At 37.2% G+C, this 20111-nt stretch overlaps 1 protein-coding gene across 2 annotated transcripts in view; it reads left to right on the top strand.

Annotated features, from left to right (window-relative positions):
- Positions 1–20111, top strand: part of LOC6583596 (echinoderm microtubule-associated protein-like CG42247) — a 48356-nt gene that overhangs the window by 19788 nt on the left and 8457 nt on the right. The window contains exons 1-2 of one of the 2 annotated variants that reach the window (XM_002009226.4): positions 2088–2724; positions 16200–16394. In XM_002009226.4, the coding sequence (XP_002009262.1) occupies positions 2656–2724; positions 16200–16394 (264 nt within the window). In that variant the 5' untranslated portion in view covers positions 2088–2655. Of the gene's footprint in view, positions 1–2087; positions 2725–16199; positions 16395–20111 lie in introns of those variants that run through there. The other variant, XM_032731224.2, reaches the window with a different exon arrangement.

Genomic DNA, 20111 nt, shown 5'->3' with positions numbered 1-20111 from the left:
CAGGCTCAAATGTATGTAGCTAATAGAAATTTTGCATATAGGTAGTTCACTCCAATAAAATCGATCAAACAGGGATAAAACTTTAGTTGATATTTTACCCTCGAACCAATTGAAAATGAGAATTCGGAGTATAATAGTTTTAAGATGATGAAAAGAGTAAAGTAACAGTTTTAGCGCAAAGATGAAAGTGAAAGGGTTTGCCCGTTCGCAGGAGAGTGGGAGTTGAAAATGAAACACAAACACAACAGACATGGTAATAAATATCCGAATAAGCCACTCAAAGTGAAAAGCAATAAGCCAACTACTACAACAACTCACTGAGCGCAGAGGCCAGTCTGAGCAGCGAATGCCGGAGCTTAGGTCGCAACTGCTTGGCATGCATACCAATTCCAATACTAAAAGCGATACTACGAGGCAGTGCCAACACTACTGCCGCTCCAATACCTCCTCATCCTTACCTATATCAATACCAGCAAGGCCCTCACCAAAGGCAACACTCGCAGAAGCATGCCAGTGCTATACTAGTGGCTATGCCAGCCAACGCAAAGCCAAACACAAAGGAAGAAAGTTGCCCCAATGTTGATGGTGTGCGTGGGAAAAACCAAGTGAGTTCCTGCTACCGTAGCCGTAGCTGGAAGCTCATGAGCAACCAAAATGTTCAACGGGGTGCGTTGGGGAGTGGGAGATGTATTGGCCAACAATAATTAATAGAATCCATAAAATACAAAAACATGCAATATTCTATAACTGGTGCATGAATATTGGCCGTGACTGTTCCATCTGCCAACTTGCAGCTGTGTACAATATTTTTGGCAACCCTTTGGAACTGTTGACAGCGTCAAGTGGCGGTACTACCAATACCAATACCAGTACCAGTACCAATACCAATACCAATACCAATACCAATACCAATACCAATACCAATACCAATACCAATACCAATACCAATACCAATACCAATACCAATACCAATACCAATACCAATACCAATACCAATACCAATACCAATACCAATACCAATACCAATACCAATACCAATACCAATACCAATACCAATACCAATACCAATACCAATACCAATACCAATACCAATACCAATACCAATACCAATACCAATACCAATACCAATACCAATACCAATACCAATACCAATACCAATACCAATACCAATACCAATACCAATACCAATACCAATACCAATACCAATACCAATACCAATACCAATACCAATACCAATACCAATACCAATACCAATACCAATACCAATACCAATACCAATACCAATACCAATACCAATACCAATACCAATACCAATACCAATACCAATACCAATACCAATACCAATACCAATACCAATACCAATACCAATACCAATACCAATACCAATACCAATACCAATACCAATACCAATACCAATACCAATACCAATACCAATACCAATACCAATACCAATACCAATACCAATACCAATACCAATACCAATACCAATACCAATACCAATACCAATACCAATACCAATACCAATACCAATACCAATACCAATACCAATACCAATACCAACACATCCACGAAAAGAACAACAACTAAAACAGAAAACGGACACAACCAAATGGCAGCTAATACATTCGGCTAGAGATCGCCATTGCTGATTTCACTGAGCAATAAATGAATACAAATGTACAAGTAGTACAGCATACTGGCCGAAGTATACAGTTGTAGAGCTAAAATTGTGTTGGTATACAGTTGTCGGGGCGAGCGAGTGTAGCGGGACTCGCGATGTCGTAAGGCTGGGCGTCAAGTTGGTAATTTGAATATGGTTTATGTATACAACACGTGTATTAAGCACGCTATATTGCCTTATGTATATAATGAATACAATAAATACATATACAAAGCTATGTACATATATGTATATATATGGTCAGATGATATCGGATAGCGTAACGTAACGTAACGTAGTGTGTAGCCTGGCGTGACGTGACGTGATGTGGCGTGGCGTGGCTTGGCTTGGCTTGGTCTGGCGTTTTGAGCAAATGAGCCTTTCGATTTTGAATTTCAGCCACTTAGCCGCAGTCGTTTGGCAAACGCCAAGGAAACGATACCTAAATGCGACGCGAGAAGCCACTGAATAAAATATAATTAAAATTGAAGTGAAAGTTCATGAAACACGTGTCGTTCTTATCCTGGTCCGAGAAAGCTTCGCTTCCGACTCTGACTCTAGGGCTACGACTACGACTACGACTATGGCTATGACTATGACTATGGCTATCTATCATGTGGTGTTGCATAAGCGCGATCTGTTTGCACTGGGCAAGCAATCAACAAATTTAAAGTGCTATTAAATTAAATTCCAGCAATTAACACGTTTTAAAACGGCAGCCAGACAAAGTGAACGTTTAAGCTATACACACAGCGCTTTGGCGGGCGAGAAAACTACGTTTATTTATTATTAACTTAATGCTGTGCGGAGTTCCTGCCGCTGTTGTTGTTGTTGTTGCTGTTATTGTTTTTGTAAAGAAAAACTGCAACTGCAAGTGAATTAAAAGCAAAGAGGCAACTAAAGTAAGCAAACTGGCGCACCCGCAGGGCTCAGAACGCCCAACACTCAACGGCCAACACGGACTCATCAACGGCTAGTGCAAAACTTTCGCCCAAATGTACATCGACGAGGATAGCGAGGAAAGTTCGCCCTTTGTGATGCTCACATCGCCGACCAAGTCTTGGGTCAGTGTTCAGTGTAAACAATTGGCCCACCCCCACAATCCCACTATCCAACTTCCCAACCAATCCCCCGCCCACCGCCTCCTACCTACTACCCACTGCTCAACATCCACCGGCACACATCTCTTAATTTCGCATTTTTTCTGCTATTTGCCGTATACACACAGTCAAACTGCAGAAAAAAAGAAGTTGGTAAAAAGTTTAAATGACTTTTGTTGTTTTTCTAAGTGTTTTTTAATGGTCTACGTGTGCAGGCTGTGCGACTGCCATTTTTTGATCCACCGTATGCGCATGTATAAATATTTCATTTGAATTCCACAAAAGAATGAAATGCCTTTTGCATGCAGCCCAATAATATGCAAGATCTGTGTCACAAAATAGCATTTGAGCGTTTTGAAACTTTTCAACCACAAATTCAGTATTCATAAATCATTTCCTACAAATATGTTTAAGGCAGATAGACTAAAGAGACTATATACTGATACAAACTTTTCGCTCACCTGATGACCGAATACATCAAATCAAATGAAAGTCTCTGAAAGGACAAACAAATTCTTGAATGAATTAGAACTAGTTTTTCACTCATTCAGTCGCATAAGCAGACTTGAAATATTAAAACCTAAAAGCCAAATAAATGAAATTACAGTAATCTCGAGTGCACTGATAAATTATACTCTTTAACTTCCATTTAAAATTTTAGATAACTTAACTCTGACTAAGACAATTTTTTAAAAACTTCTATCTTTACCAGAATTTAATCTGACTCATCAGAATTACTTTAAAAGTTCTTCAGCGATTTTATTTATTTAACATAATACATCAGTAATAGCAGATATGTGTAAGTTCCTATAGTTTCCCAGATCGTCAACACATAGGCGCGCAGACGGGGAACAGGGCCAAATCGACACAGCTGTTTATTCAAAATATTCTGTCCATTACTTTAGCAAAATTAGAAAGTGAGCTGGAATACTTTATAGTATAAGCCCATAAAAATGTGAATAATATCAGTTAGCTATGACATTGTTGCAAACTATTTAATAAACAAACAAATAATAAATATTTTAATGTATATTTATAGAGAAATATACTATACATATACATACATATTTACATAATGTATTTCTGTTAGTATATTACTAAGTATTTTTCAATTTCAATTTCAATTTATTTCACTCTTTGTTATAACTACAGATTTTTGTGAATGGTATTTTACAATAATTTAAGAGTTTAGGCTAATAAATAGGCGTTTTCTGCTAAGATATTTATTTACATACATGACATATATATTTAAGTATAAATATCTGATTATGTTTACAAACCCAAGCCCAGTAAAAAGTAAGAAAGCTCTAGTCGAGATTACTCGACTACGAGATCCCCTGAACTCTTCGAGCAATAACTATTTCAATCATTTTTCGCGTCTTTCTGCTTACACACGCACACACACGCATACACACACACACATACACGCATACAAGCAGCCACACATAAACACGAATGGGCTGCCGTGTGCGCTTACTATGAGAACTTAATTGTTTAATCATTTTTTGTGGACATATGATCTTCATGAAACTTTTAGATCGTGATTATAACAATGCAATGCGTGCACTTGCCAAAGTACAAGTCTGTAGTATTTAAAATACGCCATTTACAAAAGTGAAGGGGAGGGGGTGGATATAGGGGTGGGGGTAAATTTGATCAAAAACCGAAATTGTATAAAATGCATATAAGTATACATTTCAAATTTGATGACTCTATCTTCAAAGATGTAGGAGATATAATTTAAACTTTTCTAATTCGTGCATATTATTTTCAACTCTTTAAACGATTATAGGAGAGTAACGGTACTTTTCAATATTTAGCACCATCAAATTTATAAAAATTTTTTAGATGAGATCAATATTTTAGAAGAAAGATTTATATGACTGTCACATCATATATTATTATCTCTTTAGATGGAGGTTGGACTTAGGATTATATATCACAATTTCGAGTCTCTTTGTTAAGTAACGGTAAAATAGCATAAGTTTATACGGACAGACAGACGGACAGAAAGGCGAAAGATGTAAAAAAAAAAACAATACACTATTTTACCTCTGGTTGAGTAGTCTAAACCAAAAGTTTTTGCCATCACCGTTTTGTTTTTACTAAATACAAAATGCAAGTTGCGAAGTATCGTACATTTGATTGGTTATCGGTCAATGAAGAGGTTAGGGCGATTTGAAATCAAGCGTACTTTTGACATCGAAATGCTTTAACTCAAATGTGCTAATGGCAGGGAGATGATTCGGATCCTCGATAAATGCTGTTATTGGCCTTGCATCTTCTGATGAAAACTAACGCACTTATAGCTCTGCTACTAAGCAAATAGCTTTGCAAAAGCTTAAATTACGCGCTCAATTAAACTTTGAGCAACTCGGAAAAGCACGCAGGCAGGCGAAGTAAGCGCAACTTCAAAGCCCTTCGTTTGAGGTGCAGCCTCGCAGAAAATTCATTGAAGCAATCCACAGGGACCATGAGCCCTTCAGCTGCTCAAGTAGTATCCCAATCGCAGGAACAGCTTGCCCACACTTCTTCCACATTAACCATTATCGTCCTGATTATTATTACTTGGGGATATTTAATTTTATTGTCGTAAACGAAACGGTTGTTATGCAAATATCTTGTAAACAAATAAATACGACAACATGAGAGGAAGTCTAGACTGGTTTCTGTTATTCGGGTCATAATTCAACACTTGGCCTAAAATATTAACAGAGAGTCTAAGAAGCCTTCGCGTAAATTCGTTTACTTACCCACTTAAACACATTGAGAAATGTGTTTTAGTTTATTTTTATACTCATCCATGAACTTGAAATGAGTATATTGAGTATATAAGTTAAGTTCTTTCTTTATTAAAACGGGAAAAAATAAGATGTTTTGATATTTCGCTGTTTAAATGCAGTCCGCTTTATTGAAGAACAAATTTGCAACTAAATTACTTAAATCAATTCTATCCCTAGCTAAGCTGTGGTTCAGTCGACGACGTTGGCAGCGGCGTCGCTCGTGGTGTTGTTGAACCGTTGTGCAATTCTTCTTGGAATTGCTGGAGCTCTGGTTGGCGTGTGCAGGAAGTCCGCTAGACATGGTGTCAGCAGTTTTGGCTTATTGGTCTGATCAGCTTGTTACGTTTTATTTGTGTTGCAACAATTCCCATTGGGTTTTGTTGCAATGCAGAATATTTTTGTTTTTAACTTGAAAAATATATTTGTTGTTAGCTCTTCCCCCTTTGATTTGAGCTTGTCCTCAAGCGATCATTAAAAGAAGGGAATGTCGTTGAACTGTATGTTTTCTATGGTTCGTCTTGGTGCCTCTGTTACTTTCTTTACCTGGCTATTGTCCAGTAGTAACGTAATTTTTTTCGCTCTCTTTATGTAGAGGAAGGCAATGACAATGATTATCACGACTATGCAGACCAATATTATGGATGATATTGCATGTGTCGTAAGTTTTAGGTGTTCTAATCTTTGGGTATTGTTGATGTGTAATGCCTGCAAAGCCTTTAGTGATAGAATTTGGAGTCGTCTCGATTCTTCTGGTGTCATCTGGATTATCGAAGAGCCGACTCTCAGTGTGCTGCTCTCTAGGTTGTTGAAAGTCCGGTTGCCAATTGAAATGGACTCGTTGGTAAAGCGAATGACATAGGTGCCGTTTAACCATGTACTTGTTGTGGTCGATGTCACCACTCCATCAAAGTTGTTGAGGATCAGAAGACCGTTGGCCACTTCTTCGATGGGTTCCACATGCTCGGCGTTACTGAACTCACACAGCGACTTTTCTCCATTGAGGAGCCTAGGCAAACATGTACTATTGCTAATGTTGACAATGTTATTTTTTGAACAAATCTTAATGTTATTATATTTTTTACAATTTTTTATAATTCCAAACATTACATTTTTTCGAGACAATATTTCTTTATACTCTATATTTATGATAGCGTTATTTTTTACGACTGGTTTCACAATTAGATTTTCATAATCATTTTCTTCTACGTTAGGTATTTTAATTACATAAAACAAAGTAGTAGTATTGTGAAATATGGCCACGTCTGAATATTCTAGCATTTCTTCTACAGATAATGAAGGCATTCTACCAGCTTTGAAGATTCTCTCTATTTCATCTATTTCTGCTTTTTTTAGTAAAAATGAGTTTATTACGTTAACTTTTGCCCATTGTATGGCATATTTTATATTAATAACCTCCTCTTTGATCAATCTAACTTGGTTCTGTAAACTTTCCGCTATATCGTGTGTGAATCTATCGTCTTTCCGTATATTGTTTGTAAGGGTATTGGTAACTGTGGTCAGCTTATTTAATCTTTGTTCTAACTGTGAGTTTATTATTACTTGTTTGTTATTGTTATCTATAACTTTATTAATATGTTCTTCTATCTGCACGAAGTCATCATGATCTGGGTTGCCTGCTATGTATTTCCAAGCTGTGCCTAGAATATTAATGGCCCTTGTGGTCCTCTTGTTAATGTCATAATCTATAGTGCGTAAAGTCAAGTGAGTTTGGTTAATTTCGTGGTGCAAGGTGTGGTATAAACTGCTAAATTTTAAATTTTTTTCTGTATGAAATTCTATTTGCTCTAAAGCTTCTTTAATTTTGCCTAAGTTAATGATGTGAATAATTCTTGTCGTCGTTGTTTGTATTTTGCCTAGTCCGTCGTAGATCGTTATGGTTTGTGCTGCCGTATGGTTCGTTATGTCCATATTCGGTTCGATAGGTTGTACCATCATCGCCATTATTACGAGTAGTCTATAAATGTCAAACGTTTTTAATATTACTTTTATGTATGACTCTATTTGTTGAGGTTAGTACTGTTGTGTTTCTGTCCTCTTTTACTGTTTCTTTTTTGTATCTGGGAGACAATTTAGTTCCTAGTCTGTTGTTGATCTTGACGTATATTTCTTGTCCTGGTGTGTAGGTACGTATTTCGTTGCGTCTTTTATTGTGGTTCTGTAAGTCTATTGTTTGTTTCTGTCTAAGTCTGTCAATGTTGTCTTGTCTAGATTTTTCATATTGTTCTGGCAAAAAACAAATCTAGTGGTCGTCTGTTAGTCGTTGAATGAATGGTGTAGTTATAGTCGTATATTGATTTGTCAATTAATTCTTGGAAGGTTTTATATTCTTGTTTTCTTTTGTTACATCTCATGATGTCTGAAAGCGTAGAGTGAAATCGTTCGACTTGGCCGTTGACTGTGCTTTTATAAGGTGGAGTGTTATAAATTTCAATCCCTAATTGATCTCGCATCATGTGGATGTTATGGATGCTGAATTCAGAGATTTTTCGTAATATATGACCACGAATTTCGGAACTCCATAATAAAATAAAATGTCGTGAAGTGTTTTTTTTTATGTCCTCTATTGCTCTAGATTTGATGATGCGTCCTTGGGCTAGTTTCGAAAATTTATCTATTGCTGTCAGGACTAAGTTTTTGCCTGTCGTGTATATGTCTACATGAATTATATGTCCAGGATATTGAGGTATGGGTGTTTCATTTAGTTTAGGGTTGTTTGATTGTCTGTCGTATTTTTCTTCTTTACAAACTTGACATTGTTTGACTAATGCCGCTATTTTCTGTTTCATTTTAGGGAAGTAATGGGTTTCTGATAATTGTTTTTTATTTTCTATTGCGTTTCGGTGAGCTCTATTGTGTATTTTTAATATATGTTCGTCCTGTTCAGTTTCGTTAGTCAAGTCCTTCACTTGTGTCTGGGTGAATCTGATTTTATAATTCCTAAAGTGTTTGGGGTATATTTGTTGAATTTGATTCATGATTTCTTCTGACGTTATTATTCCGTTAATTACAGAAGGATTTAAATACTTTTTAATATCTGAACTAGGTTATTTTCCGTGAGCTCTTGTCTAGTTATTAGGTGTCTATGGAAAGTTGGGAAAGGAATTTGGAATTCATAGTCGTCTGTGTTTGCTTTGTTTAAGAATACTTGATTCTTGAATACGTTTATCGGGACCTCCATACTAGGTATTAGGTTATGACTTGAACTTTCTGCGCTATGCTGAGTGGATGTTACTGAATTGATTTGGTTTACTATGGGTATTCTTGACAATGCGTCTGCTACTGTGTTATCCCTGCCTGGTTTATAAAGGAGTTCATAATCAAACTCTTCTAGGTACGTTTTCCATCGTTTGATTCGAGCGTTGCCATTCCAACTGCTAAGCGAATGTGTAAGTGGTTGATGGTCTGTGTATATTTTTACTTTTGCCTTACCGTAAAGGTAATTTTTGAGGGCTTTTAGTGCCCAAATAATCGCCAACATTTCTTTTTCATTAGTGGCATAATTTTCTTCAGATTTTGACAATGTTCTTGAAAGGAAGCATATGGGTCGTTTATTCTGAGATAAGACTGCTCCAATTGCATAATTGGATGCGTCTGTTGTTAATTGAAATTCCTTATTAAAGTCTGGGTATTGTAAAATGACTTCATTGGATATTAGAGCGTTTTTGATTTTATCAAAGGAATCAATGGCTTCTTGATTGAGATTAATTAGTTTTTTTGAAGACTGGCTTTTGGACACTCGTCCATCCTCCCCTCTTAAAAGAGAGCTAAGTGGTTTTGCCAACTTAGCGAAATCTCTTATGAACCTTCTATAGTAGCTAGAGAGTCCGAGGAAAGATCTCAAGTCTTTGAGTGTTTTTGGATAGGGATACTTGGCTATGGTTGCTATTTTGTCTGGGTTAGTCTCGACGCCTTTATCTGAGATGACAAAGCCGAGAAATTCTACCTTGTCTTTAAAGAACTCGCATTTGTCTAACTGACATTTCATGTTAGCTTCTTGAAGAGTTCGAAAAATTGTGTCAAGATTTTCTGCATGTGTTTCATTATCTTTGCTAAATATGATAATGTCGTCTATGTAAATGAAGCATATCTTGCCGATATGATCACGAAGAATGTCATCTAACGCCCTTTGAAAAATAGAAGGTGCGTTTTTCAGACCGAAAGGGAGTCGTGTAAACTCGTATTTTCCGTTGTTTACGGAGAAGGCGGTCTTTTCAATATCTGCTTCTTTTAATGGAATTTGGTGGAAGCCACTTTTTAAGTCAAGCACTGAAAAAATTGTATTATTTCCAAGTTGTGCTAGTACTTCGTTTATTTCTGGAATAGGGTACTTGTCTGCTATTGTTTCTTTATTAAGCTTTCTGTAATCAATAACCATTCTATACTTTTTCTCTTGGGAAGCATCCATTTTCTTGGGAACAATCCACACAGGTGAATTGTAGGGTGATCGGGATGGGCGAATAATTCCGTCCTCTAAAAGTTCTCGTATTTGTTTATGGACTTCGTCTTTTAAAGACATTGGGAATTGGTAAAATTTGGAATATATGGGTGAGTCTGTCTTGGTTCGAATTTCTGCTTTTACATTGGTTGTGTAGGTTAATTTTTCGTTTGGGGTGGCAAATAAATTGGGGTATTTCGTAACTAACTGTTTTAATCTTTGTTTCTGTTCGATAGTCATGTGATCTGTCCGTGGTATGACAGTGTTAACTGCCTCGATTTTTTTCTGTTTAAGGGGTATAAATATGGTATCTTTAATTATTAATTGATTCTTGCTGCTATGGATTACGGCCTCTAGTTCTTTAAAGCTGTCGTTGCCCAGAATTGCGTCAAATGCTTTTAACGTAGGTAATAGGAAAAACTTTACTTGGATATCTTGTCTGTCAAAGAGATTAGCGATTTTATGGTGAGTTATTTTTATATTTCCGCCGACTGTTACGGCTTCGAAAGGCTTTTGATTGGGAATCGGGTTAGAAACTAGTTTGGGCTGTATGTAGTTTCTGTTCGAACCTGTGTCTATTAGTATTTTAAGTATCTCTCCGCTTTTTGTCTTACATTCTATGTAAGGAAGCGAAGAGCTAGTTATTCTAAAAAATTAATGTTATCATGTTCAATGGGGCTCTCTTGTTCGTCGTCATTTTGTTCAATTTGTTGTGCGTACTCTTGTAGTGATTGTTCGTGTTCGGTCTGTTGTTCGTAGCTTTCGATGGTCTGTCCGTATTCTTCCATAGTTATGGAAGCGTTGTGGTAGTCATTGTCGGGATATTCCTCTCCCGTTTGAATATTAAAGTTTCGTTGTCTTTTATCTGTTGTATTTGCTATTGGTGGGGGTCTTTTCCCTGGCTCAAAATTTGGCCTGTTCATGTAATTTACCATCCGTGTTTGGATGCTTTTGTCAACGTCCATTGGTTCGGGGCGTGGCTGTGGTTTAGGTGCTAATGGTCGGGGCGGTACGTTTGTCTGTTGAGGTTGCGTTTGGTAATATTGTTGTCTATGGTATTGGTGTCCCTGATTAATGGTATTTGGCCATGCATGTTGCATTGGCACTTGAGCTCTGAAACCAATTGGTACAGATCTCATCATCTGAGGGGGATTTTGTGCGTATTGAACCATACGCGGTGGCAACATGGGTGGTGTTGCGTTTCGAGCTACGCTTTTGTGACCTGTTTGATGGCTTTTATTGAATGCTATGTTTGTTCTATAGTTCTGATTTTCTAATTTCAAACATAAATGGAGAGCTGAGGGAAGGTCTGTTGGTTCCTTTATGCTAAGAATACGTGGCAAGTCTCCTCTCAAACCTCTGATGAAAGTGTCTAATGCTTTTTCTCTGTACATTTTCGTCATGAGTAGTTCTGACTCTCTACTGAGTTCCATACATCCTACCTTGTTCAGTATTAAAGTCAGCTGGTTATAGACAACCTGATAAAACTGTTCTACTGTCTGGTTGTTGCCCTGTATTAACATAGTCATCTCGTATTCTAATGTATTTATATCTCTTTTATCTGCATAGTGCAGTGTGAGACACTTGGAGATGGCACTCCAATTAAGGGGAACATTGTAAGATTCGAGGGCCGCGTCGGCTTGACCGATAATCTTATTTCTCACGGTATGCAAAATACCATAGTACATTGGTGATCCAACTTGGCTTGCATATATGGAGAGTATGCGATCCACACTCTTTTTCCATGAGCTAAATTCGATTTTGTTGCCGGAAAATTCCCTAAGACTTTTGACAATGTCTGGTACTCTGTTAAGGTCGTTCAAATTTTGATTGTCGTTTATGGTCTGATCGTCCACGTCATTGAATTCTCTAGAAGGGTTAACTATTTGTCTCACTAGCGTCGGAAGTTGTTCTGTCAAAATTTGAGCGACAGTGGCTGCAATCAACTGTTCTGCGTTATTCGCCATGCCTCTGTTCTGCAAGTGTTCGTTCTGACGGTCTATATGTCGTTGTTGCTGCCTATTGATAATGTGTGCACCTACTTGGGGTTGTTCGACTAACACTGGGGGCCTAATCAAATTATTCTCGTTAGCCATACGTTATCAACTGTGACTTTGATCTATTGTTTTATGTTTACAGGTGGATTTTTGATTGAATTTAGTTAGTTAGTTAGTGTTAGTTTATGATTATCATTAGTACAACTTAATTTAATATAAAGAAATTTCTGATATAAAATTTTTAATTTAATTTTAAAAATTTTAATTTAAATTTAGCTTTTATTTTTATTTTGTATTAAGACCAGTGGCTGGTTTTTCCCTTCTACTTTGGAGGGTCCCTTGGGAATCGCAAAGTTGGGTTATTTTATACTACTATTGTAGTCACTTTGAATTTGATCGCTTTACGCTTTTTTTTTTTTTTTTTTTTTTTTTTTTTTTTTTTTTAATATTTTATTTTTCTCTTTATTTTTCTAAAAATTTTTCTTAAATTTTCTTAAACTTGTTTGATTTTTATTTCTCTCAAAAATTTTTCTTATATTTTATTACACTTATTTAATTTTTATTTTTCTCAAAAACTTTTCTTATATTTTATTACACTTATTTGTTTTAGTTTTAGTTTTGTTAGTTTCTTGTTTCGTGTTCTTATGTTTCTAACTTACAATAATGATGATGTGGCGGTCTTCACTGCTGATCCGGATTTCATCCTTTTTGGTTGTACCTACTGGGGATCCTGCGACCAGACTCCGTTGAAGTATCCTGTGGGCGGGCCGTACAGGATTACCGTCCACCGATGGGCAATCGAACTATTACGTTCCAGACTACCTTTAACGAATTTCACCGAACGTCGAAGTTACGCGACGTGAGTTGCTTTGGTGATTTTCGGTCGCGCTCGTACAGGCGTTTTGCTGTGTTGTAACGCGATCGAATTTTCGTTTTATTTGAACCGACTCTGCTTTTAACTTGCAGTATCGCGCACGTACTAAACGTTTTGCTGTATTGCGCGCGAAGCCGGTCCCTGCTCGGGCGCCAGTTAAGTTCTTTCTTTATTAAAACGGGAAAAAATAAGATGTTTTGATATTTCGCTGTTTAAATGCAGTCCGCTTTATTGAAGAACAAATTTGCAACTAAATTACTTAAATCAATTCTATCCCTAGCTAAGCTGTGGTTCAGTCGACGACGTTGGCAGCGGCGTCGCTCGTGGTGTTGTTGAACCGTTGTGCAATTCTTCTTGGAATTGCTGGAGCTCTGGTTGGCGTGTGCAGGAAGTCCGCTAGACATGGTGTCAGCAGTTTTGGCTTATTGGTCTGATCAGCTTGTTACGTTTTATTTGTGTTGCAACAATTCCCATTGGGTTTTGTTGCAATGCAGAATATTTTTGTTTTTAACTTGAAAAATATATTTGTTGTTAACTTATATCCGTCTTACTGTCCGTCCGCTTGGGCTGGCCACGACCAAAGGGGCTTAGTTTAGGAGCTAGAAGCTTTAAATTTGGATAGTTGCTATTTAGGGCGAGACATATTGAAAAATATCCTGTGAGGGCGTGGCAAATCGGGAATTTTCTACAGTATTAGAGCTTGAAACTCAAATGAAAATGGGCTGAGAATGAGTTTCTGCGGTGGGTAACGCCCGACTGCAAAGTTTTTATACCCTGAACCCATTGAAAATGGGAAATCAGGGTATAATGGTATTGCGGAAAACTATGTAACGGGCAGAAGGAATCATCGCAGAACCCATAAAGTATATATATTATTGATCAGGACGACGAGCTGAGTCGATATAGCCCTGTCCGTCTGTCCGTCCGTATGAGCAAAAGGATCTCAGAAGCTATAAGAGCTAGAAAGCTGAAATTTGGCATGCATACTCGTGTGCACCATACGCAGTACAAGTTTATCATATTTTCGATAACTCATCCGATAACTTCTTTATCGAGAATAGTCGAAAAATTGCCTTCGTTTTTATACTCATTCACAAAAGTGAATTATTATACTCATTCACGAAAGGGAATTAGTATATTAGTTTTGTGCATTGTCCGTCTTGCTGTCCGACCGTCCGTCCGTCTGTCCGTATGAACGCAGTTTATTTCGGCGCTATTGAAGCTAGAGACTTGAATGTGTGCATAAAGGAAGTGCAGAATGAGTAGAGTATCAGCTTAGAGGGTTCAGGGTATCTCCTAGTCGATCAGTCTCGACTAGAGCTTTCTTAATTGTTATTATTTATCGAATAATAAAAATTCGACCAGCCATAAAAATACTAAACCATTAGAGCAGCTCATGATAACTCCGCACGAAACACTCATTTGCTTTATGACTGCTGCTCTACGCGCCCATTGAATCGAGTCTGTGGCGTATTAAATAGACTTGGAAGGGAAACCCATTATATTCACACTTAGTGCCATTATTATTTATTTATTGAAATTCATATATTCCAATGTGAGATTTCGCACTCGGAAAAAATGTTTGAGAACGTGGTTGATACAATTCGCTTTTAGCACTCAAAGCCAATGCTGCGATTGTACAGCATTTTGTTGAATTTCAATTAAGAGCCTTGATTTTGATTGGAGCCCTGTGTGCGTGCTGCGTCAGGGCATATATACATATGTATTCAGATTTGATATGTATGCACAGCACATATAACATACATGCGTGCATATATGTAGACATACATATATATATATATATGTTATTTATTTAAAGTATATTTCGTCTCGACAGGCCTCGCTGCGTAATTGGGGTCAGCCTGTCGCAAGGCATTGCACAAATGTTGGCTGAAGAATTGTGTTTTAAATGAATTTGGATTATTTTCAATTTGAGTTTCTGAATCTAGAGCTCCTGCGGCAGTTTCATTAAAAATATATTTGTGCCTGAAATTAATTTGAAAAGTGTCCGTTTCACTGATATTCAAATTAAATTGTCACCTTTTAAAAAGCCTTGCAACATTTTAAACACTTGGCGAATAACTTTAAGCACTATTTTGTATACTCTGAACTCATTGAAAATGTTAGACTGTATATATAATAATAGTATAGTATATATAACACTCAATGGTTGGACTCTCATTAAATCGGCTGAGTCAATAGAAATAATTGAACAATCCATTTATCCAATTAGTAAAGTGATTGAATTGTGTTCTAGCAATAAATTCGTTTTGAGTGAGCTACTATACGCGGAAATACGCCAATCGGAAAATGCATTTTCCGATATGCCAGAAATCAGAGCTAGAAAGCTTAAATTTGGAATGTAGATTCGTGTCGACCACACAAGATCACGAGCTATGGCGAATATATCTACGCCCATTGGGGGCGTGGCAAATCGGACCTGAAAATATAGTGATTTTTCATACCGTACTTTATTTTGAGTAGTATTTATGCTATAAACCTGAAATATGATACATATACTCGTGCTGAGTATTTGGATAGTGAAGTTACTAATAACCTCCTCTATCTATGACCAAAAAATGCCTCTTAAAGCGTAAGCGTAAGCATCCAACGAAAATGAGGTGTCTAAGCCCAGTAGGGGCGTGGCAAATCGGCATTTTCTACAGTATTAGAGCTATACTTAGCTACTAAATTGCTGATGGGATGTGAATGAGTATTCTGCAGTTGGTAACGCCCGAAAGCAACGTTCTTACATGTTTTTTATACTCGTTCAGGAAGTGAAGTTAACGACTTAGTTAAGTTTGAGCTAATCTGTATAAGTAAAATGTACATCTTCCAAGGTGTTGGAACTTGAACTTGAATACTAATCAATGATCTTTCATAATTATGTATTAGCACAGGATAAAAATTTAATAAACATTCTGTAATAGATTTTAAAATGTTGATTCCTTTTTTATATAAACCTAAATGAATCTAATTATTTATAAATATAAGTATATATACATATATGTACTTATGTATATATATGTACTTTTAGATATGCATCAGTCGAAACAAGTGTCACAGATTTCGACGATGTCTCTTGCGTTCGGCAAAACAATTTCATTAATTTCAGATTTGCGCGAGAATTTTTCACAAAAGACGTCAACTTAACGAAACGAACGCCTACCCACAACATATACACAATCACGAACACAAAGACAAAAAAAAAAAAAAACACACGCACACACGCGCATGTGTATATGTATATACATTTGTATATGGTCAGCGGTGGACTTTCCAACAATTTACGTATTTTCCTATTTGTTTATTTTCGTTTCCGTGGGCAGCCCGCCAGCTACGGTAAAAAGAACGGCATGTGGTACGCTTCGCCCGGAAATCAGGGCTGGGGCTCGAAGCCCGCCAGTCGAAAGCCCTCAATAATGGAAGCGGATTTGGGCACATTATCGACCACATCGGGCTCTATAAAGCGCAGTGCAGGTCGGGTGATACGCATCATCAATAATTTGGATCATTCCGTTCAGGTGAGTGCAGGGGCCCCAATCCCCCAAATATTTATCAGTTATAAATACATTCCTCTGCACATGCTTTTATTGTTTTACCCTTCAAACTGTTTGTAGTATTGAATGTAGATTTAAAAAAGCCAAATACAAATTTTCCCAGCAGCTCTCGAATCTGATATTTGTATAACAGATTTATTTACTGTGTTTACACTTGGCTCCAAAATATTCATGTAGTACTATATATGTATATATGTATATATGTATATATGTATATATGTATATATGTATATATGTATATATGTATATATGTATATATGTATATATGTATATATGTATATATGTATATATGTATATATGTATATATGTATATATGTATATATATACATATATACATATATATATACCTACGATTTAAAAAATGTTAACTAAAAGCTAGTCCACTAAAAATAATTGATGAAATTGTTGAACAATAGTGCATAAATTATGCAAATTATATCTACAGTTATACCGAAATGTGTCAAACGTCAATAGATATTTAAAACACATATAAACTCCAGCCGCGTTTCTTCCTATTTTAGCATAAACTGAATATTCAGCAGAGTAAATCTGCAAAATAATACCACATATTCATTTATCTGCATGCATACCTGACCACAGGTGGCCCGGTGATCACCTGGACGCGATGCTTGAATGTATTTGTAACCAATTCGCTTTTCAACTTGGCTTGTTTGCATTTTAGATATTCAATTGGTAAATCTTATTTGTTTGGTTCGTCCGATTGTCCACTTAGCAGCATATGCAAACATGTGTTTCTGTTTTCAATAAATAAACTATTGTTTTAATATGTTTATTTGATTTGCATGGGCATCTCTTTGTGGTAGTTATTTGCGAATATGGCACCTATTCGCACTTGTATATCCTAACATACTCCCATATCAAATATGTATAGATTTGGAAACAAGCAATTCAATCGGTTACTCCTTCTCGTAAAAACTATTTGAACAGCAAATTTAAAGTTCCTATCTCCCATTCGAATTGGTGCTTATCTGGTCGTATATATAACGCGTTTCTGATGAGAGCAGAGCGCTGCGACGCAAGGCCAATAACTAGCTGTACTTCACTTTGACATTCAAATATGTGCTTGCAGAGGGGCAGACAGGCGGAGCACAGGGCAATTAACCTTTGCCTACTTTTCGGCACACCCAAAGGAATGCAGCAATCATATGAAAAATCAATTGTCTGCAATTTGTATTTTATTATACTCGTATGCATGCAACAACGGCGCGGGAGCCAAATTGACGCCACGGTCAATTTGGTTGTTTCCGCTGGAACAGAAAAACCCAGGGCTCCCACTCTCCGCATTCCGTACTCTGCACAGCAGGTTAAATATTTGCTGGCTTCATAGCCGAAATGGCCCAAATAGGTTTGGGACTTGCACTCCACTGTACTACTTGGACTATTCTTGCCTAGCCTAGGTCGCGTAGTCGGTCCTGGGTTTCAGCTGGGTTTGGCTTCGGCTCGGATAAATTGGTGTCGTGCTCGAAGCAGTAATAATGTTTTATGGTAATTTTGCTAAGTGCAACTAAATTTTTCGGCACTCTTTTTGTTTCCCAAGAGGCGGGAGATGTTTTATGAATAAAAATACCTTACATTGCAGGCGGTCCGCGTAGTCTGAGTCTGATTCTTAGGTAAAAGCATAGTAAGTATGGCACGTGATGGGACTGGGGTGCATTTCACAGGACGTCAGTTTTGCTGCCTTCGCCACTGGCTCTAGTACTTCCCAAGGTTACTTAGCTATATATTTTTTGGTAAAAGCTATTTTCGAGGTCAGCAGGATTCGTTCATTACTGAATCACATTCTTTATGTAAGCCATATTCTGAAACGGCAAGTTCTTGGATGCTTTGTAGGAATGAAATAAAAAACCAGTCAAACCTACTATAATTATAATTTCCAAATATCGTCAACAATTACCGTCGACTGGGATCAATAACTCAAGTTTGAATATATTTCAGACGAGATTATACATGAACATGCATATAAGGTCCTCTTGTTACCGAATATTGCACAGTGCATGAAGCCGACATAAATTACGTTTTGATAGGGTAATACTTTAATCGATTCTGAAACTTACATTTGTAATACTCTGGGTTAGGGTTTGCCATCGAATCAAAGTCTTATTGAGCTTTAGTGTAATATCTCGCAAGTTTTTAAGACTCTTCATATTTATTAGGTATTTTAAAATTTGTCAGCGAAAAACATTTAATACAGATCTGATAAATGAAAATAAATAAATGTAAAATGAAATGTGACGTATGAATTGGGAATCAGTGACATTTTACCTAAGACAATATTAATTAAATACAATGCAACTGAAATATGTGCTTCTATAAATGTCCAGAAATGGATTAAAGTCTCATTGCATAACAGAGGATGTCAGACACAGCCACAGAACCGACCAGCAATTCAAAGCTCACAAAATAACATACTTATAACATCAACAGCAGTCATAAGAGCAACACCGACAACGACAAAGGGAAATTGTTATGCCTTTGAGTTTTGTTGCTCGAAGAGTTTTGTTTCTCGTACGAGAGGAGCCAGGGCTGCACGCGCTCAGTGCCCAAACAGGCCAAGGACATGACCCAGCCTCGACGGGTGAAACCGGGAATACCGCTAAATATGTTACAGACGCAGACTACACAAGCATAGAGAACATTTGAGCATGGCCACAGAGACATAGAGGGCCTTCCATTAGCCAATTCCATTACCATTGCCATCGACAGCGACGGCACCGGCGACGGCGACGGCGACTGCATTTGGCTCTGCTGCCTCTCGTACTTTCGCATTCTCGCGCTCTGCCACAGTAAGTGGCTGTGCATAATGGCGTGTTGCAGTCTCGTGACTGGCGCTAAATAATATTTGGCATCGCAAAGTAGCACGTGCAACGGCCGCATTGTATTTTGATTCTTGCAACTTTGCCGTGAAAACTTTCGTGCTGACGTATGATCAACTTTACTTTCCACTTATTGTTTCGGCACACACATGGAAACTTTTTCAGCTCTCCACGCCACAGTCTCTCCGTCCGGCAGCCGTATTGAATAGTCAACAAAGACACGCCAAGAGAAACTGATGCAACAGCACCTGACGTCCAGGTACATACGTTAAATGACGGCAAACATAAAAAGTGCTGGGCCCTGAAAAGCATGCAAAAACCCACAAAGAATGCACAGCCCAGCCCAACTGCCAACTGCGAATGCGCTGCAAAATGGCCCATTTCAACTTGGCTTCCGCTCAACGACAGTTGTCATTCAATCAATTACAATTAATCAATTGTTGTGACTACTTTCGAGTATTAGTATGAAATACTTTCATTAAGATACTTTTCTATACGAATATAAGCAAATTCTTATCAGATATAGCTTTATCTTTAAAACCAACAATACGTCTAAATTAATATACATGTATTATATTCCATGTTTAGCTGTCATTTAATTTTAATAATTTTTAATTTTTTAACACCACCTACGAAGATCTCTGAGGATAGCTTAGAATATAAAATAAAAATTATGGTGAAAATATAAAGGCAACATGCGTCGAAAGGTCCACATAGACTCTTTATTATTATATAATTACCATATACAAATCTCTTTCTGAATGACTTGCAAATTATTAAACATGTAATCAGAGAAGTAAGGTATTAGGAGGTCGGTGCAACCGACTGCAACTTCTTTTTGGCTGCC

This window comes from Drosophila mojavensis, unplaced genomic scaffold (genome assembly GCF_018153725.1).
Source record: "Drosophila mojavensis isolate 15081-1352.22 unplaced genomic scaffold, ASM1815372v1 contig_74, whole genome shotgun sequence".
Lineage (NCBI taxonomy): Eukaryota > Metazoa > Arthropoda > Insecta > Diptera > Drosophilidae > Drosophila > Drosophila mojavensis.
This window is presented reverse-complemented; position numbering and strand designations above follow the sequence as displayed.